Source organism: Vulpes lagopus, chromosome 8 (genome assembly GCF_018345385.1).
Source record: "Vulpes lagopus strain Blue_001 chromosome 8, ASM1834538v1, whole genome shotgun sequence".
Classification (NCBI taxonomy): Eukaryota; Metazoa; Chordata; class Mammalia; order Carnivora; family Canidae; genus Vulpes; species Vulpes lagopus.
Genome location: NC_054831.1, coordinates 125,457,428 through 125,474,598, shown reverse-complemented (window position 1 = coordinate 125,474,598; position 17,171 = coordinate 125,457,428). Strand labels below are relative to the sequence as shown.

The 17,171-nt window shown below is 37.2% G+C and overlaps 1 protein-coding gene across 3 annotated transcripts in view; it reads left to right on the top strand.

Moving 5' to 3' along the window:
- Positions 1-17,171, top strand: part of KDM1A (lysine demethylase 1A) — a 66,070-nt gene that overhangs the window by 4,912 nt on the left and 43,987 nt on the right. For all 3 annotated transcript variants that reach the window (XM_041765228.1, XM_041765229.1, XM_041765227.1), the window contains exon 2: positions 8,895-9,060. In XM_041765228.1, coding sequence (XP_041621162.1) covers positions 8,895-9,060 — 166 coding nt within the window. The remainder of the gene's footprint in view (positions 1-8,894; positions 9,061-17,171) is intronic.

Genomic DNA, 17,171 nt, shown 5'->3' with positions numbered 1-17,171 from the left:
CACGCGCGTGGGGCTGACGGAAAGGAACATTTTTTGTTGTTGTTATTGTCGTTGCTTTAAGGGCCCGCTCTTTGCCAGTTTTCCTTTTTTTTTTTTTTTCTTTCCTCCCCCTCCCCTTTTATTCTCTCTCAACGATCTTTTTTGACGTAGGTTTTTCACAGATGAGGAAACTGGCGAAGAGGGGCTTAATATCAATTAGTCAAAGCGCAGGTACGCGGGAAGGGGAAAAAGAAAAAAGAAAAAAAAAAAAAAGACTCGTCACGGAGCAGTATCTACCGACGGCGGCTGCTTCGCGTCTCTGGGTGCCCAGATGCCGTGCCCAGGGCGTCACTGACCGGTTGTTTTTTGTTTTTGTTTTGTTTTTTTTTTGCCGAACACGCGATGGGCAGGTGTCGTTAGCCCTGTTTTAGGACATCAGTCAGCTGAGGCGCACGGTTGAAGCAGCTTGCCCAAAGTCCCACAACTTAAGTCCAGTGGTGCAACTGGAATCTAACGCTTCTGTTGTGATGAGGTGTCCTCCGCCTCAGACAAAGGACCACATGGGACACCAACCGTGCAGGGCACTAAGGCAGTCCTCGGGCACAGACTTTGTAGATTTGGGGTTTTTTTGTTTTGTTTTGTTTTTCTGGAGATTTAAGGCTTTTAAAATATTTAAAATCGCGCGATTCGTGTAATTTATGCATATAGTAAGTCTCCTGTCTGTATATGGTTTTTTAAATGGATATGCCAAGTCAGGGTGTATGGAGAACTTCTTGAGATGAGCATCACCCAGACTGAACCCTCAGATTCAACTGCCCACTGGAGAGATCGCTCTCTAAGAATAAAAATCCTGCGCTAAAAGGAGGAAGGGCTTTTGGGGACTTTAACCAGAGCCTAGGTTAGAAAAGACGCAGGTTGGAGACTCCCAACTCTCCGAAATGAAACAGAGGGCACAAGCCCTCTGCCCGGGTTTTTGTTTTACTGTTTTAATACAATAAAGAATGGCCAGAAACCATGCGATGTTTCTTAAAAACAGGTTTGTTGGGATAAATCATGTGATAAAATTTACAATTTTTAAGTTGTGCGGTTGAATGGTTTTCAGCACGTATTTACAAGTTTTGCCATCACCACCACAGTCAGTTCTAATTTGGGGACATTTTCACCACTCCCAAGACACCTGTACCATTGGCAGTCATTCCCCTTCTCCCCTAGCCCCACCCTTGGCAACCACTAGTTTACTTTCTGTCTGTATGAATTTGCTTCTTCTGGACATTTTATATAAATGGAATCAGAATAGGTGGCCTTTGTGTCTTGCTTTATTTATTATTATTTTTTTTAATTTTTATTTATTTATGATAGTCACAGAGAGAGAGAGAGAGAGAGGCAGAGACATAGGCAGAGGGAGAAGCAGGCTCCATGCACCGGGAGCCTGATGTGGGATTCGATCCCGGGTCTCCAGGATCGCGCCCTGGGCCAAAGGCAAGCGCCAAACCACTGCGCCACCCAGGGATCCCCTGTGTCTTGCTTTAGTATGTTTTCAAGGTTCATCTATGTTGTAGTATTTCCATTTGGTACTTGACAACTCTGTGGCATAATAATGTCCCATTGTATGGATATACCACATTTGTTGATCCTTTTTTTTTTTTTTAATGTATTCATGAGAGACAGACAGAGAGGCAGAGACACAGGCAAAGGGAGAAGCAGGCTCCCTGTGGGAAGCTTGATGCGGGACTCAATCCCAGGACTCTGAGCCAAAGGCAGATGCTCAACCATTGAGCCACCCAGGCGTCCCTATCCATTCATCATTTGGTGGACATTTGGGTTTCCTCTTATTGGGTGTTAATAATGCTATGAATATTTGTGTACAGTTTTTGTGTGAACATAGGTTTTCAGTTCTTTTGGGTATATACTAGAAGTAGAAATCACTAGGTCACATGGTATCTCAGTGGTTTTTTTGTGTCTTTTTTTTTTTTTTTTTTTACTTCTTTAAATTCAGTTAATATATAGTGTATCATTGGTGGTAGATGTAGAGTTCAGTAATGCATCAGTTGCATATTAACACCCAAAGCTCATTACATCATGTGTCCCCTTTAATGCCCATCACCTGATTACCCCATTCCCTGCCCTTTTTTTAAGGTTTCATTTGAGAGAGCATGAGCGGGTGCGGGGGTGCAGAAGGAGAGGGATAAGCAGACTCCCCGCTGGGCAGGGAGCCTGACACAAGGTAGAAACACATCTCAGGAACCTGGGATCAAGACCTGAGCCTCAGGCAGATGCTTAACTGACTGAGCCACTCAGGAGCCTTAGTGTTTTAAATTTTGCGGAATTGCCAAACACTTTCCCACGTTAGCTACCACATTTTACATTTACATTGGCAATATATAAGGTTTCCAATTTCTCCATATTCTTGTCTTGATACTTTTTATTATAGTCATCCTAATGGATGTGAAATGGTGTCTCATTATGGTTTTGATATGTTTTTCTAATGACTGATGATACGGAACATCTTATGCTTATTGGTCATTTTTTGTATATCTTCTTTGATAAAATGTTCAAGTCCGTGGCTCATTTTTAAATTGGGTTGTCTTTTTATTGTTGAATAGTTAGATTTCCTTATATATAGTGATTACAACAAAAGTTTTTTTTTTTTTTTTAAGATTTTATTTATTTATTCATGAGAGACACACAGAGACAGAGACACAGGCAGAGGGAGAACCAGGCTCCATGCAGGGAGCCCGATGTGGGACTCGATCCTGCGTCTCCAGGATCACACCCTGGGCTGCAGGCGGCGCTAAACTGCTGCGCCACCGGGGCTGCCCAACAAAAGTTTTTTTATTTTAATGTCTGATTTATCTATTTTTCTTTTGTTCCTTTTGCTTCTGATGTTGGATCCAAGAAACCATTGCTTAATCCAATATCACGAAGATTTACTTCTGTGTTTTCTCTTAAGAGTTTTATAGCTTTAGCTCTTGCGTTTGGATCTGTGATCATTTTGGAGTTAATTTTTGTATACGGTATGAAGTAGGAGTTCAACTTCATTCTTTTTCATGTGGATATTCACTTGTCCCAGCACAATTTATTAAAGACTATTCTTTCTCCCTTTGAATGGTTGGTGCCCTTGTTGGTTGGCCAAAAACGTAAAGATTTATTTCTGGATCGTCAATTCTGTCCCATTGATCTATACTTTTGTTCCAAGGCCAGTACCACACTGTCCTGATTACTGTCACTTTGTGTAATAAGTTTTGAAATCAGGAAGTTTGAGTTCTTCAATTTTGCTCTTCTTTTTCTAGATTGTTTTGGATAGTCTGTGACCCTTCTATTTCCATATGAATTTTAGAATCAGTTTATCAGTTTCTACAAAAAAAGGTAATCCCAATCTGATTGGGATTGCCTTGAATCTGTAGATCAATTTGGGACATACCGTAAGATTTGTCTTTGCAATTATCCTATGTTTATTTTAATTCCTGTTATACTGTTTTTCCATGGTGATTAGGTCTGAAACTCCAAAAAAGAAAAGTAGATTACCTGTTTCTTTGGGGAAGCAACTAGAAAGTAAAGAACTGGGGGAAATTAACCTGTTCCTGGCTAGTCTTGGGAGCCAGAGGAAACAAACCTCAAGGGATAGAGTAGCCGTTAAAGGAAGAAAAAGCAAGCTGAGACTAGTATAGAGTGGCCTTGCTTCAAGAGTTCTGAGGTATATGCAGAGGGGTATATCTGTATCTATAGATACAGATTCAATAGGGGACTTGGATACAGATGTTATATATAATTACATAACTAAAACAAGGTTCAGGATATTGGAAGGGGTCCATACAATTGGGAGGTCCCTAAAGCTTAAGCTTCAGAAGAAAATCACCTCTGTATGCTAACATAATAGCAAAATATTTAAAGTTTGGATTTTCTTTTTTTAAAGATCCTATTCATTTATTCATGGGAGACACAGTGAGAGAGAGAGAGAGAGAGAGAGGCAGAGACACAGGCAGAGGGAGAAGCAGGCCCCATGCAAGGAGCCCAACATGGGATTCCATCCCGAGATTCCAGGATCATGCCCCGGGCTGAAGGCAGGCACCAAACCACTGAGCCACTCAGGGATCCCCAAGTTTGGAATTAAGTTGGATTGGGACTTTAGGAACACACCAAACAGCTTCAGGAATGGTGGCCTTCAACTGGGCCTTGAAAAAGCACAGAATTTAGAAAAATATTCTGGAAGAGGAGTTAATTTTTCTCCCTATGATTCCTTTTCCTCAGGAAAATAAAACCTGTCTTGTAAGATTTTTAGGTTTAGATACAATGTAAACAAAACACTTATTGCAATTACTGGCTTAGAATAAAGCGCCCAGTAATTAAGTAGGACCAGTGGAGGAAAGAAATGAAACGTGCTTGATAGATTATGCAGGGTGTTTTGAGAAGCTGCAGAGAGTCCGGAGTGGACAACTGAACATTGGGAACAATTGGCAGATGAATTTAATTGGAAATGACGTTTTTTCTAGGAGCAAGATAAATTGCAAGGATCAGTAGTATTTGGGTTGTAGAGTCCTGTCCGGATTATAGAGAGCCAAACACTAGATCTGTTACTATTCAGTATGGTAGTCACTAAGCCCATGTTACTAGTATGACTGAGGAAACTGAGTTTTTACATTAAAAAAAAAAAAAATTAAGACTTTTATTTACTTATTCATGAGAGACAGAGAGTGGCAGAGGGAGAAGTAGGCTCCCTGCCGGGAGCCTGATGTGGGACTCTATCGCAGGACTCCCTGGGATCATCACCTGAGCCAAAGGCAGACGCTCAACCACTGAACCACCCAGGTGCCCCTGCTTTTAAATTTAAATAGCCAGGTGTGGCTACTGCTGCCATATTGGTAGCACAAATGCAAAACATTGCCATTATTACAGAAAATGGCATCAGACAGTACTGCACTAGACTATGAAGTACAGGCCTTAAGTGCTAGGAAGGAAAGATATATTTGGAAGGTTAGGGTAGTTAGGAAATTTGCAGAGGAGGTGAGCCTTGAATTTCAGGTATTGGAATAATAGAAAAAAATGGTGGGAATCGTTTTTAGGGAGTTTAGGGATCCCTAGAACATTGAGGACTTTTTGACTAGTGTGTTAGAAAATGGCTAAAGGTAAGTCTGACTCATTAGAGCCAGAAAGTTTATATGCTGGTTTGAAAAATTTGGCATTCTCCTTTAAACTGTCTGAAAACATCACATATTTGGAAAATCAGTCTGGCAGTTGTGCCCTAGGTGAATTAAAAGGAAGAAAGCTTGAAACAAAAAAACTGGAGCTTTAAGGTGATTGGAAAGTGATTCAATCATTGTAGCAAGGGTGAGGAAGAGAAGGGAGAGACTAGAGGTGTAAATTTCAGAGTCATCTGTGTAAAGGTAAGAATAATTACCCTACTGATTTATAGCTGCCTATTGGACATTTTTGGTTGTAGTAGTTGTAGAACCTTCAAAGTCTTTGAGGATTTTACTTAGAGGTGAGAGGTTCTCACTACTTTGTGTTCATAGTATCCATTCCTTTTCTCAGGATAGTTTTTTATTATTTTAGTTTTTAGAGTTTTTGTATACTTTCAGATGGTTTAACTTTTTATTTAGTAGAGAAACTATTTTTTTACAAAATAAAACTATGCAAAAATCTCAAAATAAAGTAGTATTTGCCTGTTTTTGTTTTTCAAGATTTTTATTTATTTATTTGTTATGAGAGACACAGAGAGAGAGGCAGAGAGACACAGGCAGATGGAGAAGCAGGCTCCATGCAGGGAGCCCGATGTGGGACTCGACCCTTGGTCTCCAGGATCAGGCCCTGGGCTGAAGGCGGCGCTAAACCGCTGAGCCACCCAGGCTGCCCGTATTTGCCTGTTTTATATTAAATTTAAACTTAAAATCTTTATTTTATTTTTAAGATTTTATTTATTTATTTGAGAGAGTGAGTGGGCACAAGTAGGGGCAGGGGCAGAGGGAGAGGGAAAGCAGGCTCCCCACTGAGCAGGCAGCCTGATGCCTGGGATGCCTGCGGGCTGATCCCTGGACTGCAGGATCAGGATCTGAGCCAAAGGCAGATCATCAACCGACTGAGCCACCCAGGCACCCCATAACCTTTATTTTAGTTGTCAGTCTTTGAGAAAATGAGGCTTTTTTTAATAGAGCCACATTTGAGAATGGAGATTAAGCTTAATAGTCTTATTTCAGTCTCAGAATCCAATTTTGTTTTATGAAGTATTGTGAAGACCCAATGCTTGATTAGATCCAGCTATTGATAAGTAGTGCAGATGGTTGTTTTTTTAGCTTGTCTTGTCATCTCAGGACACTTGGTTGAACAGATTGCAGAAGAAATTGCATTCTTAGGTGTAACCCATATTTAGTATCCAAGCAGTACAAGTTCATGTGTTGTTGGTCTCCAAAGGATTATTGTTTGGTTTAACACATATAAATATACATTTAAATGAAATTCTGAAGAACCTTAGGATTCTGTGAAACACAGATTTTTTTTTTCTGGTTATCAGTGTTTTTTAACTATTTAGATATTTTTGCTCCTACTTCTAGGTATCTTTCTAATCTCTTTTTTTCCCTTGAAAACCAAGAACTCTATTCCTTCTTAGTAGCTACTACATCAAAAGACTGGATTAAACGATGTTTAAAAGATTGGTTTTGCTTCAAAACTTCTCAGTAATTTTAATGTGCATTGTGATTGTCCTAGAAGGAGCCTGCAAAAAATGTAGTGTTTCCAAGACTTGATCATGGATTTCTTTTGCCTTCAAAGGGTATTGGTCTTGTGGAACATCCTTTGGAAAGAACTGACCTACTGCAATAGAAAGGATCTTACATTATTGTTTCAGAATTTGCACATAACCCAGTTCCATGGTAGGCACTTAAGTGATTATTGATTTAAATGGATGAGATTGATGAACAGGATTAAAGGGCTGAATCTTTGGGTAGGGAGGGGTCAAGCACTGTTGAGAGCCAAAAGAAGAAAGGAAACTGCATACTCTAAACATTTATTATATTTTCTGGCCCCTGTGTCCAGCTCTTTGAAACTTTTCCCTCCTTGCTGCTTTTTTGCCCATTGTCCTGAGGTCTGTTCCTATGGTTTATCTCAAATAGGGCAAAGTTTAGTATCTAGATTTCTGGAAGTTTTATTGTAAAGTCCCTCTATGAGATGATTTACCTGATAAGGACCATTAGTTTGCAACTAGAATTTCAGTTTATTAAGGGCAGGGAGACTCTCATTCATAACTGTTTTCTTCATTGTGACCATGTAATCAGTGTTCCGTATTTAATAGATGAATACTATCATTCATTTGTTAAATAAGAATTTGAGAGCGTGGGTCAGAACTGTTTAATTTATCTTTAATTTTTGTTTCCATTTTCTGACAATCTTTTTTACCTGTGTTCATGTCATTTAAAAAAAATAAAGGCCAAATATAAAAGCAGCCAGCCAAATGGAGCTATTTCCAAGACATTTCAAAAATTAAGGTAGATTACATTTGCTGTAATCCACAGGACTATTAATTCCAGAAACCTAACAAATTAGGTGTGTTACATATGGAAACCATGTTGTCTTTGCTCTGTCTCCATATCTAACAAATTTTTATTTCATGCATTTTATCTTTTCATTGACTCTAAAGTAGAGAGCTGTTGTTGCTATGGCTTCCTGGAATTTTTTTTTAGGGTGGGAACCACAGTGATAGTTTGCTAGTGTGCTAAGGTTGGTGACTATTTGTAATATTGTATTACACATTTTGGCAAACAGGTCCACATTAATTTTCCCTATAAGTTGCTTTACACCCAGTAGGACATTCACCAAGATTGCTTCCTCTATAATCTTATTACCTGATTCTCTCCTTTATAACCAGAGTGTGAATTATTAGTAAGTAAGGCCTGTAGTCTCCATTTCTGTTTCATGTAATTTGTTGTATTAAGGATTCTTTGCTTTCATCATTCAACTGTCTTAGGTTATTGGTTTTTTTTTTTTTTTTTTTTTTTGGTTATTGGTTATTTTTTAAGCAAATGTACTTTCTCATAGTTTCAGTGTGAATGCTGCCATTTGCAGTTTTTATTACCTGCCATTGCTCCCCATTTGGTTTCTGGGATTTTGTTGTTTTTTCGATGGAATAGTAGAAGTACAGGCTTGGTATTAGACAGACTTGTTTTTCTAGTCGACTATATTTTTATCTCAGGGTTATTTTATTTTATTTTATTTTATTTTATTTTTTAAGGATTTTATTTATTTATTCATGAGAGACAGAGAGAGAGGCAGAGACACAGGCAGAGGGAGAAGCAGGCTCCATGCAGGGAGCCCAATGTGGGACCCGATCCCGGGTCTCCAGGATCACACCCCAGGCCGAAGGTGGCACCAAACCGCTGAGCCGCCTGGGCGCCCCTCTCGGGGTTATTTTAGTCTTTGTTGAAACTTTCGGTGTGTAAACATGATGTATACATACATATGAATACATATGCATATACAAACCTACATATATACACATGTGTGTATTTTAAAAGAGTTCCTAGGAGTTGTAGAGAGCCTCAGATTCATTGATCTAGATGTCGGTACTGTGATGTAAAATTGATAGATTGGGCTAAAGCTGAACTGATTCCAGACTGTTACATGACGGATTTTAGGGTTTTTTTGTTCTGTTTTTTAAGTTTGTTTAAGTAATCTCTATATCCAACATGGGCCACACTTGAACTCATGATCCTGAGATCAGGAGTCATATGCTCTTTGAGCCAGCCAGATGCCCCAAGATTTTGTCTTTAATAGCTGCCTTTTATGAATGAGCTTGTTCCTTGTTATTTGCTTATATCCCTTACAATTTGAAGCTTAAAGGTAGTTCACATTCACTGATGGTTCCAAATTGAGTCCCTGGTTTTAGATGTTCACTGTATTTAGCTTTCCCTGGTATAATCTCCATATAGGTAGAGTACAGAGAGATGGATGAAAGCTTGGCCAACCTCTCAGAAGATGAGTATTACTCAGAAGAAGAGAGAAATGCTAAAGCAGAGAAAGAAAAGAAGCTTCCCCCACCACCCCCTCAAGCCCCACCTGAGGAAGAAAATGAAAGCGAGCCTGAAGAACCATCTGGTGAGTTATAGTAATCAACCAATTTTACTTTATCTTGGAAATAATAAATGGATTAATTCCTATTCCACAGTGTTATTTATGTCTTCATCTTTGGTTTATACTCTGATATTGGTTGTATGTCTGTAGTGTATATATATGTATACATATACACACACGCATACATGCATCCATATTACGGTGGTACTGATATTTTGTGTGTGTCTGTACGGATATAGAAGGAAAGTAAAAGATGGTAATGGAAGGATAGTAGCCTTCTAAGGCACTTGGAAAGTTAGAGAAATAATTAAAACATACAGAAAGCCAAATCTAAAAACCAAACCCCTCAGGTTTATCTCTGATTCAGAATTTGTAGATAGAATGGTTCAGAAATTATTCTGGTTAAATTATGCATTTACCACATAGATAATTTCTGATAAAACCATCAGAGTGAGGATCAGTTTTGAGAACAATTTCGTAGTGAACAAATGGAAGATTACGAGGTCAAAAAGAAAAGGTTTAATGCCTGTTATTGTTTAATATTGAGTCCTCCAATCAAAGGAATGGTAGGAGAAAAGGCTATGAAGAAATTCTAAACTTACACAGTCTTCCTGTGGCAGTGGAAAGATTGGAGACTATATAGTCTTGATTTCAGAGCTTCAGACATCTTTGAAGAATTCTCACTAATACTCCCTCAGACTAAGTCCTGTTGAGATACCCAGCCTAGGAGTACCCTTCTCCTTTGAAGAGATCAAACAAAAGTAGAATGTTAATTAATTTTGCATATCATCTGTTCTTGATGGTATTTCATGAACTCTTCTCAACTTTGAATTTCTACTAAGTTCTTCTCTTTAAAATACTTTTTATATTTCTCATAGCTCCAGGTCCACTTACCTCTGTAATTCTTTTAGTCCTGCATCTTTTAAAAACAAAATTTTTGTTTCAGATCCCATCTGTTAATATCTTGCATGACTTTCATAGGTACCCAGATACTGACATATTTAATTTGAGAGGTTTATTTTTTGTTTCAGTCTTTTGGGTGGTGGTGTTGGGGGGGAGGTTGGGGGGGAATTCTCCCCTGTGATGTTATATAAATCACTAGATGTTTGTTTTTTAAAGATTATTACTGATGTATTACTTGAGAGAATTACAGGTCAGGTGTTAATTTAAATTTAGATTTAGAACTTAACAAAGAGATTAATTCTGGCTAGAGATTCTGGCCAAAACTCTCAAAAATTAAAATTTATAATTTCAGTAATTATAATAAAGTTTAATTAAAACAGTTTGAGAACATCTTAAAAGGATTAGATTCTGGGTTCAATTTATCTCAGGAATATGGGGTTTTCTAAGGATGGTTTTCTCTCTCAGTAGAGATACCAGAAGTATGTTTAAAAATTTATTAAAATGACTTCTTGGGCAGTTATTGGCAGTGATCTATTATTACCTCTGGGACTAATGTCCCTGAGACAAATGTTGCCTTCTCCATACCTTAAAACGCCCCATCTCTTTTTATGGACACATTTTTTTCTTTCTAGTCTTTTACATTTAGCGGTCATCCCTTTCTGTCCTTCCGTCCAACTTCTCCCTTGATTCTATATTCCTTTTCATCTGTATTCTTCTGTGATTCTTGCCTTTCTTTTCTTCTGCCTTTGTTGTAGGCTTGCTAATGAGGTACATGGGGATAAATCTTGATATCCGTCATAATTCAAGAGGCTGTTGATTTCTTGTTTCAAGGGCTCTGAGTATTCTTCAGTAGGTGATCTGATAGTTTAGATGCTGCTTCACCTTCTTTTTGTGTGTGTAGTTGTGTTTCTGGTAGACAGCTGTCTGAAGTTGGTACCAAGTTGATACACATTTTCTTTGTCCTCTGAACATTTTAAACCTGGTACTGGTATTTTCTTTTTCATGAAAGAGATTTTTTTGTTTGTTTTTCCATTAATGTCAGACATTGTTGCCCCAAGAAGTAAGTGTCTTAACAAAGAGATGTAGGATTTGGGGAACTGTCTTTATGCTATTATGTTGTAGTTAAATTTTTATCCAGTGGTTTAAATGAGTTATCTTAGTATTTGGGGGGATAGTTTAGACTATCTTCAATGCTCAGAGATGTGTTGAAAGCAGCCAAAACTTGCAATATATTATTTGTGATTATGTAAATAAAGTTATTTTTCCTTTAAAACAACTTGAAATTTAAAAAAAGTTTTCCAGCGTGAATTGGGGAAGTATTTGCCCCAGGAAAGTAGTGGCAACACACTGACATGTGTAATTTAGAAATAGATTGGGCCCTAATACTGAATCATAAAATATTGTCAAGTGAGTTTGTTTGAAAACTGTCCAGGGTTTCCAAATCTCTTGTCTTACCAGAACCAGCTCTTTTGAGTTTTTATTAAAAAATTGAATAGAATCATTGTCATATAGGTATCTTAAAATCTTTGAGAGATGTGGGACTTGTTCTTTGCCAAATCTTTATCTTAATCGTTTTAGGTAATAACAAGAGGTTAACTTACTCTCCTAAAATATGTAAGTAAAGTTTGAATATATTTCATTTTTACCATCCTTTAAGTTTGTTTAGAAAATTTTGCTTGGCTTTCCACCATGTTATTCTTAAGAATATTTTGTTAGCACAAGGTATTCTGAAGTCTGTTGGGTCAGATGGTATTACTGGAGAAGATTCCTCTAGGAGAATTCTGGGAGGAGGCCAGAAAAGAAGGTTGGAGTCTTTGTTACCAGGCTAAGGAATTTGAATTCCTTGTCCTTTAAACACTGGGAGGAATTGCCAGGGTAGCATTGAGGTATTTTGAGTGAGAGGCATTTTACCAAAATATATTTTTGTAAAGATCAATTTGATATGCTCTATAAGAGTGAAGTAAAGGAGTAAAAGAGACTGGCTTGGAGAGATGATTTAGGTTGTTTTGATAATCGAGTTTAGTGAATTTTGGTCATTGGAAAACTATTCTCAATATTAAAGTTGAATTTTTATGGTAACCAGATGTTTGGATTTTTTGTTTGGATTTATGTAATTGGGAAGAAGTTCTGTGTGGCTTAATTATTTTTCGATTTGTCTGCTTTTGATAACTGAATGTAGCTTGTCCTGTAGTATTCACATGAGTAAATAATGTATTTTTCATACTAAATATTGCTGCTTATCTTTAAAATTAAAATGATTTATTTTCCTAAATGTTTTTGTGTATTTTACATTTACTGTGCACTTCTGAATGTATTTAACAAATGATGGGTTTATTTGGTTTCCTAGTGCATCTTCTAACAAGATAAAAGTGTTTTTTAAAGTCATGCCAACTGAACCTTGAAAAGTCTTTGGAATTGAGCGGTTATTAGTGAGTGGTATCACATAACAGTGGAGCATCTGTAAAATAGAGTAAAAATTCTCAGTTGGATTTTACTGGTTTAGAATAACACCCCTGTTAAATAACCTTCTGTTAGAGAGTTGCTTTTTTTTCCCTTTCTTGGTTCAGTTGTTAACTTTTTATGCCTTTGATTATTCCTCAAAGAGGTTTTATACTATATTAGCTGATTTGCTAGTGCTTAGCTTTTTATTTTCATACAAAAACATTATTTTTTCTCCCTCCACTGCCTTACAACAGTTGAAAATTTTCAGAAAAATCTTACTAGTAGTTTCTGAATTTAAATTTTGTGTTGGTAGCTGTTTAGGAACTTGGGTTTAGGCAGATATTTGGGGTTAGAAGTAGCTTAGTTGTGTAAGCTTAAGACTAAAAAACTTGCTTTAAAATAGTAAAATGAAATGTGAAATGGGCTATTAGGATGCCTTTCTTAAGATTTCTTCAGGTTAATGAATTTCTCAATAGAGATATCAGAAGTATGTTTAAAAATGCATATGTATGTGTATATATATATATATATATATATATATATATATATATATATACATACATACATGCATGTGTCTACCATTTTTCCAGCCTCAGTGACGTGCTGTTACACTAATGAAGCTCTTCAAATTATTGGGTAATTTTGTTAGATATGATGAGTTGATTGATGACAGTTCTGCATTATCTGTTTTATTGAATGCCTATAGGAAGAATCACTTCGTCTCCCTGTTTGTATTTTTTTAAGAGCATGTAAAAACTTATAAGAATGTAGACAAGGAAACCTACTTGCTCTCTGTTGTGCATGGTAATTTTGGGTGTGTGTGTGTGTGTGTGGTATGTGTGTTTGAAAGAGATACAAGCTGTTGAACAGATTACAGTAGTGTTGTGAAAGATTGGCATGACAAAAAGTTTTTAATAATTTGGGGGGCACTGTTCATGTAATAGTCATACTGTAGGTTGAAAGAATAAAAAATCACATGAAAGGAGATGCAACATGAATTAGTAAAAGTTACTAAGTTCTAGAAAATAACAAAATATGTGTATATAGGAAGAAGAACTTAGTTTAAAATGCAATGAAATTTGATCACAAATACTGTTATAATGAAAATATTTATGACAAAAGATTGATGACTTAATATTTTATGAATTGCTTATTCAGTACGGCAAAAATCTAAAAGGCAGGATCTTTTGGACTGCCCTTTAGAACTTAGTATACTAGAATTTGACCAGAGAAGAGTTTAAGATGAGTTTCCTTATATTAAAAGAAAAAAGAATCAGTGATCCTAATACTTGTATAATGGGCTTTATATTTTTTTAGTTCCTTGTTCTTTAGGGTCCTGTGTGAGACAGTCATACTGATTGTGGTCAGTAAAAGTCCTAGGTTTAGCAGCATGGATAGTTATGGTCAGAGTTCAGTGAATAATTTTGTTTACTGTGCCATAACTATTTTCAAGTAGCTTATCCCAGGGTCTTCTCTCTGATTTCTTTTGCTTGCCTTCAAGAACAATCATATAACAGGTGTAGCTTTTAGATTTCATGAGAATGGACTCAGATTACCTCCACTGGGAGGATTATAGAATTTTCTATTACACCCTGCATGCCCAGCAGGAGGCCCTCTTTTGTAGATTTACTAGAGGTTGCTGGGAAATTCATTCCTAACAGAGTTGTTTATGTTGCCATTTTGGCCTATTATCAAATAAGTGCCTGAAGTCATTTGAGTTCTCATTGAATGAAGTATGATGTGTAACATTTAGAATGCAGACCTAGAATTAGTTTTCTTGCCCCCCTCTTTTTTGTATAGCATCATTTAGGATTCTGATTTGCCACTGTGCCCCAGAATAATTTCCTGGAGGGCTAAGGATAAAAAAGTCACAGGCTGGAAAGGTAATCTAGGTTAATTCACAATTTTTGTATTTTGAGTGGTAACTAAAAATGGGCCAAGATATGTATCACTATACAGTACATGGTCCCCGCACTCATAATTTATGGCGTAGTATGAGATATAAATGTGTACATAAATCCAATAGAAGGTGAAATAACTCTTAGATAACACATTTTAGAATAAAAATTTGAAGAGAGAGGCAGGAAGAGTAGGAGGGAAGTAGATCTTTTTTTTTCTTTTAAAGATTTTATTTATTCATGAGGGACACAGAGAGAGAGAGGGAGAGAGAGAGGGAGGGAGGCACAGACACAGGCAGAGGGAGAAGCAGGCTCCATGCAGGGAGCCTGACGTGGGACTTGCTCCTGGGTCTCCAGGATCACACCCTGGGCTGAAGGTGGCACTAAACCGCTGAGCCACCCGGGCTTCCCGGAAGTAGATCTTAAATCCTTGGTTTACTGGAAGGATTTTTAAAAAGGTAGTATGGAAGAAATTTTTTTTAATTTAATTTATTTTATTTATTCATGAGAGACACAGAGAGAGAGAGAGGCAGAGACATAGGCAGAGGGAGAAGTAGGCTCCCTGTGGGGAACCTGAGGCAGGGCTTGATCCCAGGACCCCGGGATCACAACCTGAGCCAAAGGCAGATGCTCAACCACTGAGCCACCCAGGTTCCCCCCCCCCTTTCTTTTAAGATTTTATTTTTAAGCAATCTGTATACCCAACGTGGGGCTTGAACTCATAGCTTTGAGTCACAAGCCACACCGACTGAGTTTCAAGTCACATGCCCCAACCGACTGAGCCACGTACTGGGAAGGGAATTTTTTAAAAAAAATGAAATAGAGACATCTATCCTTTTCTTTTCTTTTCTTTTCTTTTCTTTTCTTTTCTTTTCTTTTCTTTTCTTTTCTTTTCTTTTCTTTTCTTTCCCTTCCCTTCCCTTCCCTTCCCTTCCCTTCCCTTACTTTTCTTTCTTTTTCTTTCCTTCTTTCTTTCTTTCTTTCTTTCTTTCTTTCTTTCTTTCTTTCTTTCTTTCTTTCTTTCTTTCTTTCTTTCTTTCTTTCTTTCTTTCTTTCTTTCTTTCTTTCTTCTTTCTTTTCTTGATTTTATTTACTTATTCGTAGAGAGAGAGAGGGAGAGGCAGAGACACAGGCAGAGGCAGAGGCAGAGGGAGAAGCAGGCTCCATGCAGGGAGCCAGATGTAGGACTGGATTCCAGGTGTCTAGGATTACGCCCTGGGCTGAAGGTGGTGCTAAACGACTGAACCACCCAGGCTGCCCTAGAGACATTTTTTATGCAAAGTAACATTGCCCCAAATTTGGCAGTTCTTCATGGACTTTATGCCACACATTACTTCTAAAATTACAATGCTTTGTTCCAGACATGTTGCTGGATTCTGCGGGTTCAGAGCTGAAGACTAGGTCTTACTGCAGAGGATTCATAGTCCACTTTAGGGTTACAGATTTAATAATTGTCTATAGTGAAGAAACAGTACAATAAAAGTATATTCAAAGTATGGTGAGAATCCCAAGTTGTTTTTAAATGTTTTTCCCAAAATTGGGTTTTGGAAGTTTTACATTAAAACATGAAGGAATTAAATTAGGCTTTTTTGAAAGCAGTAATATCCTTGATTTTTAACTGTTTACTGCTTTGGGCTGATAACCATTGAATCAGATGCTACCAGTTTCATGTTCGGTCTTTGACAGATTGAGCTGCTTTTGATGATTCCATTTCACTGATTGTTTTGTTTTTTATTAAGACAAAGTGGTAATTTGGTTAGTGGAGCAACTTTATTTGTATAGTTTCCTTGAATTCTTTTTGCTACCATCCTTTATTTGGTGTGGTCTTGGTATAATAGAAGAACAGGATACTTGGGCTATGAGGATTTTCTCATCTGCAGAATGGGGCTTGGTATGGGATCAAATGAGAAAATAGGAATTCCACCTTGATGTACAAACATCTTATATGTATTAAACACAGAGTTGATCTAGCAATAGGGTGGATTGACTTTTGGAAAGTAGGAAGTATTTGTGGTAGCCCATTTTTAGTAGCATGTCATTTGCAAAATCATTTAAGTTTTTGTGCATTAAATCATAGGAATAGCAAATGTTGGTACTTTTTTAATGTTAGATTCTCTCTTCTAGAATAACCTAATCAAAATCTGTGTATCAACTATTGAGATATAACAAATGTTAACATTTTGCAGTATTTGCTGATCACACAGGTCTTAAACATTTGAAGATAGAGTTGTGTTTTTGTTTTTGTTATCTTTTTGCATCTTCTGATATGTGAAGATAGAAGATCATATATGATTAATTAATGCCTAAGAGGCTGTATCTTCCTTCCTTATACTCACATCATACTGAGGATGGGAAGAGCCTCTAATCATGGTCTGAGAAGATGTAGATGGCCAGCATTCTGAGAAACTCGCTTGAGCAGAAAAAAGGGATTCTCTTATTGAAATTCTCTCCTGGTTATCAGTTGTGAAAAGTTATTATGGTTCTTTTTAATAGGTTCAGGGTAATGTTCAGTATTGGCCTTTTTAGAAACAGGTGAGGGGGGCCTGGCTGGCTTGGTCAGAAGAGCATGAGACTTGTTTTCTCTGTGAATTCGAGCCCATGTTGGGTGTGGAGATTACATACATAAATGCATACATATGTAAACTAACTTTAAAAAAACAGGTGAATAAACTGGAAAAGTAAGCTTTATATTAACTACTCAAGCTTGGTAGCTTTAAGCTTGGTAGTTGAGCAACATGACAACATATAAATTGTAGACTTTCTCCTGAACATTTTGAAGAGTGAACTACAAACCAAGATTTTACAACAAAATAGGTGAGGAAAATCTCTACTATGGAATGTGGAAGGAAATAGCATGTTAAAAAGTTAATTCTTCCCTTTGGCTTCTAAAAG